The 20,765-nt window shown below is 35.4% G+C and overlaps 1 protein-coding gene across 1 annotated transcript in view; it reads right to left on the reverse strand.

The window, feature by feature from the left end:
* CNTNAP2 (contactin associated protein 2) overlaps nucleotides 1-20,765 on the reverse strand; it is a 1,021,678-nt gene that overhangs the window by 665,819 nt on the left and 335,094 nt on the right. The window contains exon 3 of the mRNA XM_039378395.1: nucleotides 3,658-3,851. Within this exon, the coding sequence (XP_039234329.1) occupies nucleotides 3,658-3,851 (194 nt within the window). The remainder of the gene's footprint in view (nucleotides 1-3,657; nucleotides 3,852-20,765) is intronic.

Raw genomic sequence — 20,765 nt, forward strand, 5'->3', positions numbered from 1 at the left:
GTGAAACATTTACATCACCTATATCTGAGTTAGAAAATAGAAACAATATTATATGTAGAATAATTTCTGGTATGTATTTGTTAGATAAATAGACAGATAGCAGTGATGTAGAAACCAAATGAGCATCTATTCCAAAACAAAGATATATTGTGTACATAAAATGCCCCAGTGGATTGACATATGAAGGGAAATCTCATGACCCATCAAAATTAAAATCTCAGACTACAAGAGTGGAGGTAGGAGAGGTGATCAAAATTCTCTAGTTGCTAGGCATTTTATGGAAAGAGGCCACATTCACTCATCTTATTAAAATTCATGAAAATTGAAAATATCCAAGAGCCCAGGAGGGGTGGGGTCAGAAAATCTATTTCACTGGGAAGCTTACTCTAAATTCACCTTGAAAGCACTTTCCCCATCACAGACCTCCCAACAGCCTTTTGATTTCTCTCCTACTTAAGAGGTAATTATAGAACTTCTTTTCCTCCCAGCCTAACGCATACAGAAGGGGTTCACTTCAGCCTTTTATGCAGATTGCAATGTTTTTTTCCTAACTAGATCTTTATTGCAGATTATTTCTCCTTTGCTCTCTCTCTCCAATTCATCTAATTAGCTTTATTTTTATTTCCTTTCCCCCCCATATGTGTCCTCTGTGTCATTTGCTATCATAACTACTTTAGTATTAAATATTGTTGAACTCTGCACTTCTCTGTTCCTCTTTTTCTTTGCTTTTGCCTTTAGTTTTAAATTTACAGTTGTCAGAAAACCATGACACTCAAGTACAGGAATGATGAAAGGGGGAGAGTAAACAAAGGCTACGTAGCATATTTCTCACGTGGATAATTTTTTTGAAAAGGTTCAAATCCAAAGGAAAAGAATAAATTCTTTTCAGAAGGATTTCCAAGGCCACCAGAATCACGTGAGATTTTTAAGATCACGACAGTCATTTCAGTCAGGAAGAATCTGACTCTATGAGTTTAAACTGCCAATGATGGATGCTTGGCTTATATCATCTGATTTGTCCTTCACAGTTTTTGCTGCTTTTAATTTCTTGTACAAATTGACACAAAGAGGAAGATGAGATGGGAAACTCTGCACTATCCCATTTTCACATCAAGGAAGCCTGTCTCCTTCTAACACTACTACTACAATAGTACAACAAAATTTCTCCATGCTCAGGCACCTCCTGTATCTTGGGAATTTATTAAGTTTAATATTTACTAATAACTAATAAACACAGTGTTTCCAATACTAAACCAAAGCTTAGGTATCACTTAACCACTGAAAAAATACTGTTTTAGGCAAGTTAGAAGTAGAGTCAACTTTGTTTGTTTGTTTGTTTGGGGTTTTTGCTAATAGTTCACCTTTATTCTTAAAAAGAAAGCTGGTAAACACTTTTTTTTTTTTAAAACTACTTTTCTAGTATTGGGTAAAAATTTCAGGACACGAACAATGGCAGTACTGCCACAAACAGCTTGCTAGAGTATATCCCAAAGATTTAACATTCCAAATAGAAGCAGCAGACCTGCATGGTTCATCACACACTTTTGCATGTGATGTCAATGGTCTATAACACACCGGCAGTTTGCCCCCGGAATCCACCAAGAATATATAATTGCCAATAAAGAGGCAAAAAGGAAATATTCTTTCATGAAGAAACTGTCATATATATGAATATATGAAGTGATGATATAAGAATAAAGACTTGCTACAAAGTTCTCACTCAGAGAGTTGGTCCACTTTGGAAACAAGCAATCACAGATGTGACTAAATCAACCGAACTACATGTCACTGAAAGATTTGCCTTCAATGTATTAAGAACAGATTTTTTCCTCAGCCCAACTGTTCTGCTTTATATATCACTCACTCAATCAGCTGCATAGCCCTCTCTCATTCTTGGTCGTTTCAATAGTAGTTGCTGAAGCTTTTATACATTTAAGATAATAGACACACTAAATGCTGTAAGTATTTTTATATACCTAAGTGGCCTCAAAAGAGAAACTTTTTCTATTTATAAACCTTAAGAACAAATTCTCCCTTACCCTGCTGAAAAACACTCATACCACCAAGTTCTATGGAATCTAAAGCAGCATCCAATGTTTTCTTTCAATGTTGTCTATCTCCCCAGCTTTAAATTCTCCCTTTTTCAGAATCCTATCTGGCACACGGAGGAGGTTTTCTCAATAAATCAATACTGTAATAAAAAAATGACTACCTCTATGTATTCCACATATTAACTGAGTTTCTCTTATACAGATAAAATCATTCACCTTATGCTCTATATTTGACACTCATTTTTAATAACAGACCTTAATAAAAGCAGCAGCTAACAAAAAAGTGACTCTAAGATATCACAAAGTTAAATCTTGTCTGCTTTTACATATTGGCTAATCAACTTAATTTGATTTCAGAAAGAATGATAGCATTTTGCTGTTTTCAAAGTATATTTTTGAAAAAGAATATCATCTGAAAGAAATGCTATGAGGACAGGCATGTTAGGTAATAGCTATCATTTTTTTGTCAGCAAAATGGAAGGCTACCGTTTTCAGCAAGAATGAAATTAGCAGTTTATCCATGAAAAATGTAAAAAACCAAAACCAAATTATATGCTTTTTCCTTAAATTATTATAGCATAAATATCCCTTGTCGTGGTTTAAACCCAGCCAGCAGCTAAGCACCACACAGCTGCTTGCTCTCTCCCCCACAGTGAGATGGTGAAAAGAAGAGGAAAAGTGAGAAAACTCATGGGTTGCGACACAGACAGTTTCATAGGTAAAGCAAAGCCACATGCACAAGCAAAGCAATAAAGGAATTCATTCACCACTTCCCACAGGCAGGCAGGTGTTCAGCCATCCCTAGGAAAGCAGAGCTCTATTACGTGTAACAGTGACTTGGGAACACAAATTTCATCCAAACCTCCCCCTTTCCTTCTTCCCCCAATATTATATGCTGAGCATGATACCATGTGATATGGGATATCCCTGTGGTCAGTTGGGATCAGCTGTCCTGGCTGTGTCCGCTCCTAGTTTCTTGTGCACCCCCAGCCTACTTGCTGGCAGAGAGATGTGAGAAGCAGAAAAGGCCTTCAGGCTGTGTTAGAGCTGCTCAGCAGTAAGGAAAACATCCCTGAATTATCAACACTGTTCCCAGCAAGAATCCAGAACATAGCCCCATACCAGCTACTGTGAAGAAAATTATCTCTATTCCAGCCCAAACCAGCACATTCATGTAGCACCTATATGGAAAACAATACATACATGATAAAATTGCTCCCCAACACATGTACACACAAAGAAGAAATTGCCTTCCAAAATGTTATGTTTAACAGCAGGATTTTCAAAACCACTTTTGTGTCTCATTCTGTGAAGTTAGTAAAAAGAAAAGGCAGAGAAAGAAAAGGCAAAGCATAAGAGACTCATTGAGGAATACCAACAACCAAAACATATCTGCCTATTCTGCTAGACATTATCATGTCAAAGTGGGCTTTGCTAATTTGGGGATAGCCCTCTTGACAGCAGCTGCAACACTGTGTTCTGAGCAAAGCTCTGTTCTGTCCTCATAAAAACAACACTAAAGAGTTGTATGAGGTGTAGAGTTTCTAACAACACAGTCAATCAACATCACTACAGTATATGCTTCCATTTTACACCAATTACTTACCCAGATATTTCCATCTTGGTGGTAGGGTTTCCAGTTTCTCCCTGTATCGCTATAGAGCATCCGATATTGAGTGACCCAGTCAGAACTGCTGTACCTGCCTTGAGTTGCAATAGCACTGATCTGTTTCCGGTTCCCAAAATCCACCTGTAGCCATTGGTAATGATCACTGTCTGATGGAGACCAACCTCCTGCACCTGTTGAGTTGAAGCAGAAGAGAGATTTAGATCTCAAACATTCACTTTGAAGTGAACTCGTTGTGAAGATGCTGATTACTGGAAGGCAGCCCAGCTGAGAGGAATACAATACCAAAAAAATTAGAACATATATAAAAGAAATGATTACCCATTTTTAAAAATATGCATAGCAATCATTAGCACAGGTTTTAAGTACATTAACTCTGTTGTCTTAATCATGTTTTGATATAATTATAATGATTTAAGGGGATGCCTACAAAACAATCAATGCCTTTATAATGCCTTAATTACAGCTTATTAAGTTTTGCCAAATAATAATTGTTCAAGGGTTGACCAATTTGACATGCAGTCCTTTGTCAGAGTAAGTTGGCACAAATCAATAACAATTGTTGGATTTTGTATGTATTTTCAATAACATTTCAATTTAAAGAGATAATATAGATAAAACGTGAGGAAATAAGAGCAAGCATTATGCTTTCCTGTGTTTCACCATACTGCACAAAATGAAAGATCTACCAGGAAAATTGGGAAAGGAACAGGTTCTGCAGGGCTGGATGAAGTTTTGATCTGCTGGTTGTACAAGCTGTCACAGATTACACTGGCAGATGCCTTACAGAAATATTATTGCTCCTTATGGGTCTATGAATTAACTTGACAGTAATGCTATTAACAATATTCTCAGCTACTAGACTACATTAAACTGTTCTAAATAAAGAAGGCCAATGATGCAGAGATAAAAGTAGTATTGAGACATTAATGCAATTTCTTATTCTTCTGAAATAAAAATACTCAAGGGAAAACTGTAGTAGGATTCTTCAAAGAATAATAAAATTTCTAAGAGAGATATTATAATGATATATTTACCACAATGATAAGTATTAGGAAATACATGAAATAATAAACAATCCATCTATCAATACAGAGAAAAAGTGGAATATCATTTTCTTCATGACCATACAGACATAAATACACAGAAAACCAAAAATTTACAGACTTGATGTGATTTACAGGGTCTTTTTTTTTTGTTTTTAACTTTGAACCAAATAAATGTTCTGGCACAACATCAAATCATGTCGCCTAGTCCATGGGCCAATTTTTGTGGCTTCTAATTTCACTTATAGGCTTCAACTGATGTCACAAACCTAGCCTGCTTGCCAAGCAAGAAACTCTCTGCTATACTGCATCTTGTATACTCCCATCATTAGGCGGCAGCATTGCTTCAGTCATAGGCAAGCCTAAAAATTATTCAGCTGCTACAGGTGTTAATGTTTGCAGGTCATGGGACATTTTAATGTTGTGATATCAACAGAATGATCTGATGTCATAAGAGGTTGACTTTCATTGTAATTAAAAGAGCAGCACTACACCATTGACATCAAATTTGTTATTTTTTTTAAGATTTACAACAGATGCTTTCTCCCTGCACTACCCAGCAAAGTAAACAGGATATTTCAGCTGTAGGGAATCATTAAATGCTTTTTAAAACAAACAAACAAAACCACACAAACACCCTTACTGAAAAGCACTTGCAGTACTCCCTCACGTTCCCACATTCAAACTAGCTCTATTTTTGCAGAGAATGGTAATTTAATTTAAAATAGAAAATAGCTTCTTTATAATTGCTATACATGGATTTTGGAGCAGTTAGCTCTACATTCTTGTTGTTATAGTAGAGATGATGTTTTCTCTCCCTATCCTAACATCCCCATCCAACTGACATAACTGAGGCTGATAGGACACAAAGGATAAGAAACTGTGCCTGTACAGAAGCTATCTTTGTAAAAACCATTTTGGTGGCTACAGGAAAAAATCGGGTTCAAATGTGAGCATTTTAAAAAATTATTATGAAAGAAAAAGCTACTAAATCACTCAATAAAATTTCCTTCAGCAATGCAATTGTTGAAATAGGATGATCTAGTATAGTTTTAAGAAGGTTCAAATAGATGCTACATTTTTTATACATTTTATTTATGCAGAAGATTTACATTAAACCAGAAGATTGTGTTAAGCATATTTAAAAGAAAAGACATTTCAGTATAATAGGATATAATTTCTTCATTTAGCATATTCATATTACTGAGACAAGACTGGCCTTCTGTAACTGATAAACATATTCATTGTAAACTACAACTAGGTTTCAAAGAGTCTTCTCCTACAAATTTATTGAAAAGTTTGGAAAAAATTAGTGCAAACATTTATTTTCTCAGATTGCTGTTTTTTTGGGGGTGGGTGTTGTTTGTTTTTTATGTCAGAAGAGGCAGAAAGCATTTTTCACATAATGCTTAACAAAAGTTAGAGATAAATGACACAATAGTTCCATCTAGGCCAGGAGATGGAAATACTAGTATTGCAAGACAGTCTGCCCTATAACCATTTCTAATAAGTGAGAAACAAGACTTTTAGTCAATATTGCGAAGAGCAGCAAACAATATTATCTCATATCTCAGTTTCATATTTGCCCTCTGGCTTTTCCATGTAAGTAAATAAACAAATAGTCAAAAGGATAAAGGAGAAACTTGCTGAAATACAGCTAAATGTGCCGCTTAGCAGACCAGCATGTTAAGGGAACGATGATCACTCTAAATGGGAGGGCAGACCTCAGCCATTCACCAGAAGCGACCTCTGAGTATCAATTAGAAGTGTCCTCTTCCCCTTTTATTCATCAAGCTGTGCTATTTCAGGAAGGTGACTACTTTGTTCATTTTGTTGGTGATACATGTAACCTCTAATGGTTCAGAGATCCTTTTTTTTTTTTTTTCAGGTGCACGCTCTAAATAAGTTATGAAAATATTGGATTGTATACAAATTTCCCCACTGTGAAATCTTGCAAACACCCCAAATTTATCGGAAGAATTTAAGTACATTTGTATCTCCAGCTGCTCTAAGAAGGTACAAAAATCTCACATTCCCAGAAATGTGCACATACAGCTCTGCATATCATTTTATATTTTGTTGAATAAAACCCAGCTTCTTCATTGGGATTCAGAAGTTGGTTTGATACTGGACAGGGAAAAGAGGATTTACTGACAAATAATATATCTAACACATTTTGCCTTTTTAAAGGAGTGATGAATTTGGAAATCAAACTTGATTTCCACAATATGGCATTATTTTTGAAAAACACTTAATTTTATGGCCAGTACATTATGACAGAATAATGAATTATCTTTAAGGAAGCAACCAAGTGACAGCACATTAGTAGTTTTCAATGGGCTTGATGTTGTACTGAAACTGCAGTGGCATATTAAAATTGTGGAACAATTGCTATTCAGTATTATTATTCACACCTTGGTGTAAAGAGTTCATTTTTAATGGTTACAGGCTATATTCTGAATTTTATTACATTCATTATTTGTACTTTTTATTATGGAAAAAAAAAGGCATTTGATACAAGTTTTTTTGTATGATGCTCCCTTTATTTCATGTACTGCCTTTTAATGACAGATGCTACAGTATATTATAAAATCATTGTGAGCTACAAATTAGAAATAGATTATACCTAAAAAAATGTTTTAAAGATATTAAACAGATTATATAGTACAGTTTACTTTCATTAAAAAGATAAGGAGCATTTATGGAGTTTTTTGGTAGTAAAGGTGCAATAAAATCAATTGCAGACAATATCTACTTCTTATTTTCATGCTATTCCAGAATTTGATATGAATAAACATATTCACCCACTCAGCAGCCAAAATAATTGATTCAATGAGGTTAACCAAGAGAGCTACTGGATACTCTTATTTATATTATATAGCACTTTACATCACAAACAAGGCAACTCATTCCAACTTGAGGAAGACTGACTGTACGTGAACCTTTGTTAATAGAGAACTGCAAGTTCAGTGACAGTAAAGTCAACACTGAGCATGTGGCCCACATGTTTCCAAGCATCCAAGAAACTTTCCTGTGCATAAAAACCTACAAATCTTAATCAGCAAAGCCAGATAGAGCATACCTGTGGTAAAAGGTGGCTATGAAAGATTTCATAAAGCTTTATTTTCAAAATAAGCTACAGAAAATCATATGATCTGCTCTTACTTCAGACTGACCAAACTACTGAAAAACGCATTCAGTATGATTTCTTATTCAGAAGACATAAAACTATATTCAGAATTCTAAGAACTTGTAAAAGGTTTTTTTTATGATTTTTTTACCAAATAAAGACAGTTGCTAACAAACAGTGTTAGTTTCATTACAAGAGTTGAAGTTCAAAGATTTAATTTTTTTTAATTATGAAAACTCCAGTGCATTTCATGTTTTTATTGAATTTTATTCTACAGATTCATTCTCTGGAACAAAAAACAGTATAAAAACATAGTCTATCTCTGAATGACACATGTAAAATATAGCACATAACATATTTCTAGTATAAAGAATTCAAGTCAACCTTGGTCTATTTTTTCAAACTTTCATGTACCATTTTTATTAATTTTTTTTATTAATTACATATTTCAGCTACCTATTCAAAGTTGAGTAAGCTACCTCCCATTTACTGTACATGAAGACAGTCTATGCGATGATTTAGCCTTACTTTCTTATCATTCCCCCGATGAATTGTCCATAAGTAGCAAAGCTGGGGTAGGCATACAGATTTTAGATTTTTATCTGAACTCACTTAGGCTACTGAATTTACAGAACTACAAGAAGGGAGACAATGATTTTTTTTTTTAAATTTCTGTTCCATTTCATTTAGAAATCTTTCTTTCAAAAATTTGGCACTTTAATCTTCATTCGTGACTGAAACCGGAAACATTAATTTCTATTAGAAGAATTCACTCTTGTTTTAGTCATACTTGTCCATCATTCCCTACTTCAAATCACAAAATTAAAAATACCAGTACTGCAGTAAGTCTAGTGGTCAACTCTTTCAAATGAGTAATAAAAAGTTTTCAATGATGAGAATTAAAGAAGGAAAGGATCCTTACTCAGTAATTTCATTAGAAAACAAACTATGAACAACTATAGATATAAGATGTAGGTTTTGTGGTAGTTAAAATTCAGGTGATTATTTTATCTAATCATATAACATTTCTATAGATTTTCAGCAAGAAAACAAAATATACCTTTTTAATACTTAATCTAAAACATTCTTAGAGTTTGAATCTGCTTATTTGTATGGGGAAAACACAACAAAATCTTTCAATGAGAAATAACACTTTCTAGGTCACTGCAATAGCACAAAATCAATACTGTTTGATACCTTGCTATTTTCCAAGACATTGCTTGTCATTCTGCCACATAAAAGGTAAATCAAGACCAAAAGGAAATCTTTGAAATACTGAGATCATTCATTTACTGCACTTCAGAGAAAATATGGGCAGCCATTTTCTACAGTAAACAGTAAAGAAAACAATACAAAAGAGGCCCAAACTTCTAAACAGCATAAATCTACCTGCACTGTTTGTCTCCATTATACTTAAGCAGGACATCAATGGCGGTTTTCCTTTTTGCCTTGTCTTCCTCTGTCCATTTTATTATACATTGTAGACAAAGACTTTACCTAGAGCAAATAACATTCTTCCAGCTTTGGGGTCCCCAATATAAGAGGGATGTGGACCTGCTGGAGCAAGTCCAGAAGAAGCCACAAGGATGCTCAGAGAGTTGGAGCACCTCTCCCATGAAGACAGGCTGAGACAGCTGGGATTGTTCAGCCTGGAAAAGAGAAACTTTGGGGTGACTTAACTGCGGCCTTCCAGTACCTGAAAGGAGCTTACAAGAAAGATGGAGAAAGATGTTTTTCAAGGGTACGAAGTGACAGGAAAAGGGAGAATGGCTTCAAACTGAAAGTAGGTAGGTTTACATCAGATGTTAGGAAGAAGTTTTTTTGCTGTGGGGGTGGTGAGACTGGAACGGGTTGCCCAGAGATGTTGTGGATGCCCCATTCCTGCCAGTGTTCAAGGCCAGGCTGAACGAGGCTTTCTGGTCTAGTAGAAGGTGTTGAAACTAGATGATCTTTAAGGAGCCTTCCAATCCAAATCACTTTATGATTCTATGAATAATATGGCATTGAGTGGCTCTAGTCACACTGAGAAAAACTACGCATATACAGAAGTCTTGGATGATTAAAGACCTTGCACTTCGAGCTGCTTCTTGTCCTCATACAGGGCTGCACTTCTAATTGAAACAATCTTTTCCCGATATTGGTATGGGCAAACCTTTATTTCCTTATCATAAACAGCATACATTGGTTTATTTCTTCTATCCATCTGTTGTTCTAACTAAATATGCATTCATAATCCAGTCCCTATCTTCAGAGTAGTAGCTTTTGCATGTTTGAAGGGCTCTTCTTTCCAGCACATAACAGCAGTAGCGCATTTGTAAACAAGATTGTACATGACACCAATGGTGGGCAAATAATGAATACTGCATCAGAATAAGCAAAGGGTGATATTCAGAAAGCAACAAATACCGAAAAAATAGCAGCATGATTATAGTCACCCTCTATTTAAAATTACCTATATATATTTTGCAAAAAGTTAAATATCACAGAGAAGAAGGGAACAGAAATGATGACTAGATAACTTTTTCTCTAGAATTCATTGTTAGAATTTACCCCAAATCAGACCACATTTGCTGAAAACTGACAAATTAGAGCCAACCTATGTCCTACCTCCCCACAAGTTTCAACAGCAGCTTTCTAGAGGTGTAGAAAGAACTGGGGTCCAGTAAACTCTGAATTTCTAAGTTCCTTATAAAATGCATCTAGCAAAACTCATTTTGCATGGGTAGGAGAAGAACTGAAAGCTCTAAGTCTATAGAGAGCTCAGCATCAGCATTAATCTTGACTACTGAAAGGCTGAAGCAGCACACCAGCCTTACCAGTGTCCATGACAAGTCCCTGAGAATAGATCTACTGATTTCTAGTGGCACTTAACAGTGCCAAGCTCTCTGATAAAGTACACTTTTCATGTCTTTAAACTATGTAAAAATTTTTTTCTTTTTTTTTGGTGGGGAGAGTAAGGATTAGCCTTTACTCACTTTAGCATATATGTTTTGCACATTGTTAGACTAGTTTTAGAAGACTTTCCTTCTAGTAAAAAAATAGACTCTGTGTATGTGTGTGTATAAAAAAAACAATTATATTTCTTAAAATTATTTCATTTTCATTTAAAAACCTGAAAGTTAAGAGTAGAAATAACCCAAGGGATAACAGTAGTTATCAGGATACAGTCCACACAGATCTTTTTTAAAAGAACATTAAAATCACTATATTATTTTTTAAATCCCAACAGATCTTTCTTACAGTAAATGCAATTAAAATAAATCCCTTGATGTAGTGTCTGCCTCTTAATACCCACTGCTTCCTAGTCTATCTTAACTGAGCACAAACCACATACGAGGGAATGAAGGAATGAACAATCAATCTGCCCTAAAGAACAGTGGTGATATCTAACAATAAAAATGATGCAAAAGAGATCTCATTGTTGTCATTTACAGTTGTCAAACTCAAAATGGGGGGAAAAAAGTCATAAGCCTGAGGAGTCTCAGTTTTGGTTATTTTAATGAACACATCACTTTAAACTATGCCTTTCCCATCTGTTCTGCTTTCTAATTACATATGCAAAAAGAAGCTCATTCACAATCGCATCCTAATGGAATCTTAAACAAAACTTGGATGAGATTTAAATATTCTGTGCACATCATCTGTATTCAAGACATCAAGCAGCTTCTTCTCCATGAGGTGTTTTCTTGTTTTCTAGACAGAAAGTTGAGGCAAGGCAACGGATCACTGCACCCTGGCATACAAATCTCTTGCATACAAAATAACCACAGTGGCATACAAAAGACAAGGTAGAGAGTACAGAGATCTCCCTTTCCTCACATCCTCTTTTCAAGTACCACGACACAAATCTTTCATTGCATGTTTATGCATTGCAGCACTGGGGCTTTCCTGACAATTCAGGTCATATCCCTAGCAAGAATTAGCAAATGTATAGTTAATTCACAGCAGATACTGCCTCTGCAGTGCCTCTGCTGAGCAATCGAGCCCCAATTAGCACATGCTTATTCAAGATTTTAATGATGGTCAGATAAGGAATAGTGAAGTTTTACTGACTGTGATTGAATAGCATTTACCTATCTTTAAAATCCAGATAGGAGTTCATCATGACACTTCCTTGTAACTGCTGTGATCCCTCCTTAGTAGAGATGACAGAGGAAAAGGCATTAAGGTATTCCAGCACCTGATTTATACCATTTCAATAGCAATAAGGTGCCTAAACACTTAAGTCACCTAAATCATCCTGTTTCCATTAGTGGAGCTCACAAGTTGATGGAAGGCAAAGCAGAATTTCTGGAAGTTATATTGTGATGTTCTAGCTCATCTTGATTAATATTTTTTCCCTCAAATGATTGTACATGAAAGATGATTAAATGCCATAATTCAGGCTTACATGTCTTTTTCTGTGACAAGTCTTCAGTGATAAAAGATAAAAGCTGAACCTCCCTTCTTGCAGAGACTTTCTGTGTGAGATCCTACAGTGAATACAGTTTCTGCTGTTGAGTTTCAGCATATACCAGTGTTCTAGTGATGTGCAAACAACACTGCAGTGAAATGCTCACTGTTAACAAATAGAAGCTACATGATTATTTCATTATACCCATTATCTGTTTTCTATCTATGTTTTTTTAACTCCAGATCTCCTGATTTGTATTTCCCACAAGAAAAAACTTCTCCCTTTAAATGCCCTGATCATGATGTACTCCCTTCATCTGTTTCAGGCTCTGAAAGGGTCTTAACCCAGCAAGTAGAAAAAAATGACTGGCCTAGCTTCTGATATTAAATACAGTGGTACTGAAGTTCAGCTCCCTTAATGATTACCATCAGTCAACATTTGTCTTCTGCTACTGATGCTTGTATCACCACTTGGGCTCATCTCCTGGACTGCTACAGAACCCAAAGACTGCTCACTTTTCTACTCTGCTACCTACTCTTTATCCATTTCTACCAGATTGTTGTTATTGTTGCTTGTCTGGTTTGGGTTTGTTTGTTTGCTTCTGTTTTTTTACAAGGTTCTTCTCTTGAGACTGGCAAGAAACAAACCATCCAAGAGTATACTCAGGCTGAAGATTTTTCTCTAGTGTTTCCTATCCAGGTTAAGCCTGATTTTCCTCAATATACTTTTTCCATCTGCTCAAAATATCAGACCTGAATTCCCATTTTACAGCAATTTCTGAGAACCTGGTTTCAATCCAAATGATTGTAAAATCACTGTGCATTTTGATATTTTCCCACAAAAAAATTATAAGTGAAGCTAATGAATTCTCACAGAGGTTTTCATTTGTGAAAAAGAAAAATATTGAGGGAAAAAAAATAAATCAGCCACTGCAATTGGAAGTCTTTGAATAGTCAAAAGTAGCTTTATGAATATTTTCTGTATGCAAATTGCCTAGAAAATTAACAGTTAAGGAGTTATACTATGCTCTTATTTGTGACTATGTTGTTTTGACCCTATCCTGAGAAAAGGACAGGATCCTTCCCTACCTGCCTCATGGATTAGCCAGCGCTTCCAAATGCTTCTGCAAATCAGACCTTGCTTGAGATATTATGGGTGCTGTTGGCTCTGTTCAATCCATCTTAATAAACATGATTCCCTCTCCTTTTTTCCTTCAACAAGCAGGAGCATAGAATTGTGAAATACTGAGAGATGACTTTGTAAATCTAATATACAGCTGATTCAAGGGGTTGACAGCAAAGCTAAAAGATAATTATTTTCTTCATTAACACATATATTGCAAGCAGTATCCAGATCCTTTTCCTTTCTCTCCATTAATAGAATGTATTCTATTAAAAAAAAAACTATTTTTAAGGATTACTCAGTACTGCATCCATTTTGATCATGAAAGCTCAATTATGACTTTTATTTTGCTAATAGCATAACATTTATTCATATCATATGCAGAGTTGCAACAGTATGGGAGGAACAATTTTATTCTTTATTTTAATTTGCAAACTAATATGTTCATTTTAAGATATGACTATACTACAGTAGAATTCAAATTTTTAGGGCAACAATTTGCCTGAAGTCTATGATAAACTACTAATAAATAATGATGATTCCCTAACGAGTTTATACTCCTTGGAGCCAAAACATAGCCCTGTATACAAAAATCGTTCTAATCATGTGAGACTGTACTAGGGAAAAAAAAGCCAGAAGAAAGAGTTATAAGTTATAACACTAATAAAAGTAACAGTGCTCTTATCAGTGGCATCAAATGTTAATTTACTCAAGTGGGACTAACTAATCTGACACATTTTAGACACTCACCAGGGTACGAAATTCTGCTAGGAATTTTATTCAACGTAAATTAATGAGAACTCAAATTTCATTGAGTAGAGCATTTCAAAAATTACACTGTAATAAATTAAAAGCCCCAAATGCAAACTCCAACCCTTCTTTAAAATTTTAACCCAGAGAAGGGATGAGAATATGCAAAAGCTAGCTGTAGAGTAGGAAGGTTCAACTTTCTGAGTCTGGGGAAATATTCAAAGCAGGATTTAACTTCAGGTGTCCTGAGTCATCCCCTTTTCTCCCCCTGACTCCACAAGGCCTCTAACACTCTTAGGATGGCATGGCTCCCCAGGCGGAAATTAATCTCTCTGCAGTTTCCACTCTCTTCACTTAAGCTGTCCAGGCTACAGATTGAAATACTTGTTCTGAATGCATTTTTTTCAGCATTGTCAGTCAAGATTCAACACTACTGAGAAGCAAAAAGAACTCCTACCTGTCTAGGTCAACTCAATATGCACACTCCCCCACCAAAAGAAAAAAAAAACCACCATCTCAAACAGCTAGACTGCAGATTGTACGTAAATAATTTCTGTCGATACAGAGGAATAGTTGGCAGATAAAGAAACAGCCACAGTTACAAAAGGAGTGTTCAAGGCAGAATTAATCTAACTTGGCAGAAGCATTGCCCAGGCAAGTAAACACCTAAGTGAGGATAAAAATAACTTTAGTGTACATGTCTATAAGCCACTGTAACACATCATTCACCTCACGCAGACAATTGTGAAAATAAATAGTATTCTGAAACTTTATAAAAAATGCTGTAATGATAAAGCTATTAATCTTTCCTACTTCACCATACATGCACAACCTAAGGTTATATCCCCATAAAGCCATCTGCTCTTCCCTTCTAGAGATTACATAATTCTCTTCTTGAATAAAGATCATGATTTTTTCCACATGCTGAAACAAGCAAATCTTCCTAACAGTCTTCAAGGAAATTTCCATTTGCTGAGCCTAGACAAGGAAACACTACTGCAGCTCAAGAGAAATTGTCCAGGAACATCCATGCAACTGTATTACGGCTTTTCCATAACTTCTATGCTCTGCTGATTCACTTTCATATCGAGGAAAACTGCTTATCACAGACACTTAGTCCTACTCTAATTCCAGCTACATGGATACCATTCCTACTGAAGAGAGAGGACTTTTCCTTATGGTAGAAACCCAGGAAATAAATATGCAGCAAAGGCTTCTAAAGCACCACTACCTAAATCACTACTTTTGGAAAAATTGATTCCTATGATTATTGTGCTATAAAAATATTTTAAACAGGCAAAACAAAATGGCTTAAGTATGGAAAGTGAAATGTCATAACTATATGAATTGTGGTTAAAATATAGGTTTATATACATGTTTTTTTTAAAAAAATGAAAGAGAAAAAATATCTGCTATTAATTGTAGGTTTAGAGACATCTTATGCCATAATTTTAGCTTATGATTTGGCAATGTTAATTAAGCATCATAAAATCACAGCATTTAAGAGAACTTATGAGGTCACTGCAATTTTTTTCACTTTTATGTTTTGTTGCTATTATGTAATCTCTTTTTTCTTATTAGTAGAAGCAACGCATCATGTAGAGAAAAAGAAACTGTTATTTGCCATAGTTTTATCAAGCAAATTTATGACAAGGATGACTCCAGCAAAAAAAATATGTACATAAATGTATTCATTTGATCTATGAAAATATATACCTGCTGTTAGAAAGATATGGTACTGGATGACTGGGAAAGTATTTGCACAAAGAAACTAAAAATGTTAGCAATATTCTGTTTATTTTCTTCTAAAGTAAAATAAAGGGAGTAAAGTTTATAATTAAACTGAATTACAGTTAAATATATAAGTTCTGTAAGTACATTTAAGTATGTTTATCTCACAATAGTATCTGTTTTGAGAGATACATTAAGATACATTTTGAATGAATTTTTAATTCCTTTATAGTGTACCTGCAGGATTTACACGTGGCAGAGGGCTGAAATCTGTAATACTGAGATTCCCTGACATTGTTTCTGCTTTAAGCCTCCTCCCCACTGAAGGCAACATGTCTAGCACATGTATCATGAAGTTATTTCTAACAGCCCCCAGAAACCTGGGCTGGCTGCATCCCACTGTACTGCCCTTCCAGTAGGTGCCCAAGAGATTAAAGTTTTGAATAAGAATAAAGGTATCGGATCTGGAGATATTACAAATTTGTTTAAAGAAAATGGTGCCCACTTTCTCATCCTAATTTTGTGGATTGTTACATTCCCTACCACCATGTCACCGCTCACTGGCTTCTCCTTGGATCCTGACACACAAGGTCTTAAGGCCACGTGCAGCTCTAGTTTCCCAGGCTATGTGTATTTGTATGCATTATTTGAGAGGCATTCCTTTGCTCTGTTTCTCTCCTCCTGAGGTCTCTCTTATTCTTGCAGCTTTTCGTTTCCAACCCTATACATCACTTTCCCATTCAACTGTGGGTTTTAAGTTTTTCTTTGCTACCTTCAATTTAGTGAAAGACTAAAGATAGTCAGGAAGCTGGAGCACACACCCTCTGAGGAGAGACTGAGTGATCGGGACTTGTTCAGCCTGGAAAAGAGATGGCTTTAGGGGAACCTCATAGTAACGTCAGTGCGGCATGATCATCAAAGAGATGTTGCCAGGTTCTTTATTGAAGTGCATAGCAGGAGGATGAGAGATAATGGATACGAACTGAAATGTGAGAGGTTTTGACTGGAAATAACTCTTTTTTCACCATGAGAACAGTCAGGAAGTGGAACAGGTTGCCCAAAGAGGCTGCAGTCTCTGTCCTTGGAGGTTTCGAGATCTGCTTGGTTAAAGTCCTGAGCAAGCTGATCTGATCAGAGAGCTGAACCCTGTTTTGAAGAGGTGGTTGGACTGGAGACCTCCTGAAATTACTTTCAATGAAAACTATTTTATTATTATAAGAGTAGTTTATTATAAGAACATCAACTTGGCAAATATGAAAAACTACACCAGCTCAGCCTAACTTTAGCAGATAGTAAATAGCAGGGTATGAGCAATGCAACAGAGGACCTTCCACAGGCAAAAAGATGGAGAAATATTTTGAGTGCAAATTAGCCATTAAGTATTTTTTTTGCTGATTTATTTTCTAATATTGTATGATCTGACTCTTTTACACAGGTTAAAGTATTTCACACTATTAAGATGAAAGAAGGGTCTTACTTCCTACATAGTAGCTTTCCTACTCTCTTTGAACCATTGTTCCCTCAGAACCTCCAATGTGCAGAGGCTCAAACCTTTCCCAAAATTCTATTGTTAAATTTAGTAAGATAGGTAACACTTCTATTCTTGCAGACAATTCATTATTAAATTCTGATTTTACACACTTGCTTTTTAAAAAAAAAAAGCATTCTGTATTGTATAATCAGCGCTAGCAACTATTTTCTACATACATTAACTTGCCATATGACATTGAGCTTTACTTATTCATTATATCATTTGATTATTTATTTTTTTTAAATCTTGATGTTGGGAAACCTAACTCTCCTGCAATTGGGTTTCTTTAACTTTCGTAATTTCCTACCTGATATCACAAGGTCAACAATCCTCACTTTGTTTTCTGAATAGGTATTTTTGACACACAATAGAGTTACCCTCCAAAAAAACAAAACCAAAAATGCACAACTCCCCCCGCCAAAGAATCCAGAGATGGAGAAACATACAGTGTATTTCTTGAACTCATTTCAGAAGAAAAAGTAGAAAAGGGCACAAGAAGAGCAGAAAATCAGATGTTAACTTTTAATCTCCTGTTTTGTAAAGGAAGTTAGGTATTAATGCAATGGATTTGAAAAAGAAAGATTCTAATATACTAAAAGCAGTTTATTACAAAAGATTTACCAATAGTTGCACAATGGAGTAAGTGAAATGGGAGCAGAAAACATTTCATCTTCCTTCAATAGTCATCTGCTAGCATCACTGGACAAATACTAGAGTCACAAAAGTAAGAGCTGGTTAAGCTTTCCCTATGACAGATGCAACACCTTTAGAAATATTTTGCTACAAGGTCTAAAATTCTGAATATTGTGCCTACAGCGAATTATATTGAGTAGTGTCAGTATCTGCAAAATGACCTTAGAACAGACATGAGTGCACCTTGTGGAACCAGACAATGAGCTCAACAATGTGCAAGATCAAGTGCTGGATTTACAAACTCATAAAGAAATCTGAAAGCCAAGATAACTCTAATTTAATATTCTTCGACAAAGATCAGGGAGAAAAAAGTTTCATAATTGATTCTCAATGGGTAAAGGAAAGTGGGCAAGTATTTTGGACACAAGATTCCTCGGGGGATAGGTTTTCTACCCATCTTTACTTACAGACTTGAAATTCTCTGTTACATCTCTCCTGGCACAGTGCATGTTTGGATCATAGCCAACATTTCAACATTCCTAGCTCTTATCATAAAAGTTCTTAATGTACAGTAACTGAAAATTGCCACTGATTTTCTCCTACTTTGTACAGTTTTGCCTGACAAATTCATGTTTAAGGCTAGCACTGCCAAGCACCATGGAAAGTGATCTAAAACAGTAGCTTGTGTCATGTTAACATCCCTGGAGCTACACTCATCAGCTGAAGGATTACATGCTAGTCAGAACATATTGTGTTACACTCTATCATGCCAGACCTGCACTGACAAGTTTCTTCAACACTAAAGCTGAGTTTCTGAAGTGACAAGTCTCAGGAATCAAGCAACTGCAAAATCTCCACATACATTCCAGTGTTCCAAAAACACAGCAATTTTTATTACACATCTTATCAGGTTGATGACCACTGCATGCTGCCACTAACTTAACGTCTCTGCCAAAGCCACCAGCTTTTAGTGGCAAAACCTTTCTTGCTGGTCTTTCTCCTTATGATGTGATGTCTCTTTCCATTAGCCATCAACAACCGTTCATGGAATCTGAGGTAACCAAAACAGCTGTAACCCAGAGGGTACCAGTACTGCAATAGATTCAACATATCTTTTTTGACTGAGATAAATTACCACATGGCATCAAGTGCAAACAAGCCCCTCAAGTCTTCTCACATATGAAAGGATCTTTTCCCTGGGAACAAGTTTTGTGAGAAAGCTGAAGTCCTTGAGCTCCTCCTACAGAGGAGGAAATTTGCTTTTTTGTACCTACCACCTGAAAATATGTTTATAAACTTTTCCTTTCTCTCTCATATCCAAATTTGTTGTGCTATTAAACTGAATTTCTGATGCTTCCAGAGATTTTAATTGACCAAACGACCAACAGAGACTAAAAAATTGCACGATAACTCTTTTTACGGGGGGATAATTGTTATAAAAGGTTAGTTTTATCACTTGGAGTTTACCTCTTGTATTTGACATGAGCTATTCTTCCAAAGAAATTCTTAGATAAATTGTTGAACATCATTTTATGGCTTCATCTACTTATCTGGCAAGGGAAAGTCTAATGCTCAATTCTATATTCTAAATGCACATTCTATACTTTCAAACATAGTTAAAAAGAACAATATAATCCCTCCGGGAATAAAAAGAAATCAAATGCAGACATGGTACATTAGCTTAATAAAACCCAGGAAAGACATTTACGAACTCTCTGGCCTGAGGGTCCCTTTAGGAACAAACACAACTGGTTCTGTTTTTTACATAATCTTCCTTCACTAACACTATTCACAGTACATATCCCTGCAGTTTGAAGCAGATAGTGGTATGACAACTGCTTTTTAAAGTGTGTCCTAATTTGTTGAAAGCAGTTTACTGAATTAGCTCTATAGGCGCTGTATATCAATGTAGCTTTGTTTGAACAGATCTGAATTCACGTTATTCCTAACCTTATGTTTTTCATGTAAATTATAAAGAAAAAATACTGACACACTTTCCATTAAATATTCAGAAAACAAAGGCATTTATATGCTAAACCTACCCAGAAAATTAACAGAATTTAATTTATCAGACTAATTTTTCTTATGTTCATTTGCAAATCTCTATCTCTTTTCTCTTCTTTCTAGTTTCATGTAATCTCTTACAACTTAGCCTATTCCCATTAAATTTGCCAAAATAACTACAAGTTTCTAGATCTTTAAAACCCTTAGTTTCCCTTTGTGGAGAGTAGAAAGTGGGAGCATGTTTTAAATATAGCTTATCAGAAAGTTGCATATATTCATTATTGGTACCCTGTCAGTACTTACCAATACTGCTGGTATTAATCGACAACAAAACTAACTCTAGGCATAACTTTTTGAATTGTTTTTTATAGACCCCACATTCAATGCATTCAAAAATATTCTGTTTGGCTAGAACTGTTGATGGTTTAAAATCATCCATAATAGCAGTCCGTATTAGATTTCCAGTACCAACATAGCATTTTAAATAATGCTATCGGCATCTCTTGGGACACTTGTGCCATCCATGGGTTTTTTCAATCTTCTGTATCATGACATAGAATTAATAACATTTAACTAACACACAAGCAGGAGACAGCAGGAGAACAGTTAATAGTACCACCTCTGCTGGGCAAAGGACTTCTGCAAAATGCTAACAATGAGCTTTCGGTAATATGGGAAAATAATGTCTATACTTAATTCCAAATTTTGGAAATAAACCAGTCAATTCATACTTAATACAGATAATAA

The sequence above is a fragment of the Pipra filicauda genome, unplaced genomic scaffold, assembly GCF_003945595.2.
Source record: "Pipra filicauda isolate LSUMZ 115617 unplaced genomic scaffold, ASM394559v2 scaffold137_size4652046_pilon, whole genome shotgun sequence".
Lineage (NCBI taxonomy): Eukaryota > Metazoa > Chordata > Aves > Passeriformes > Pipridae > Pipra > Pipra filicauda.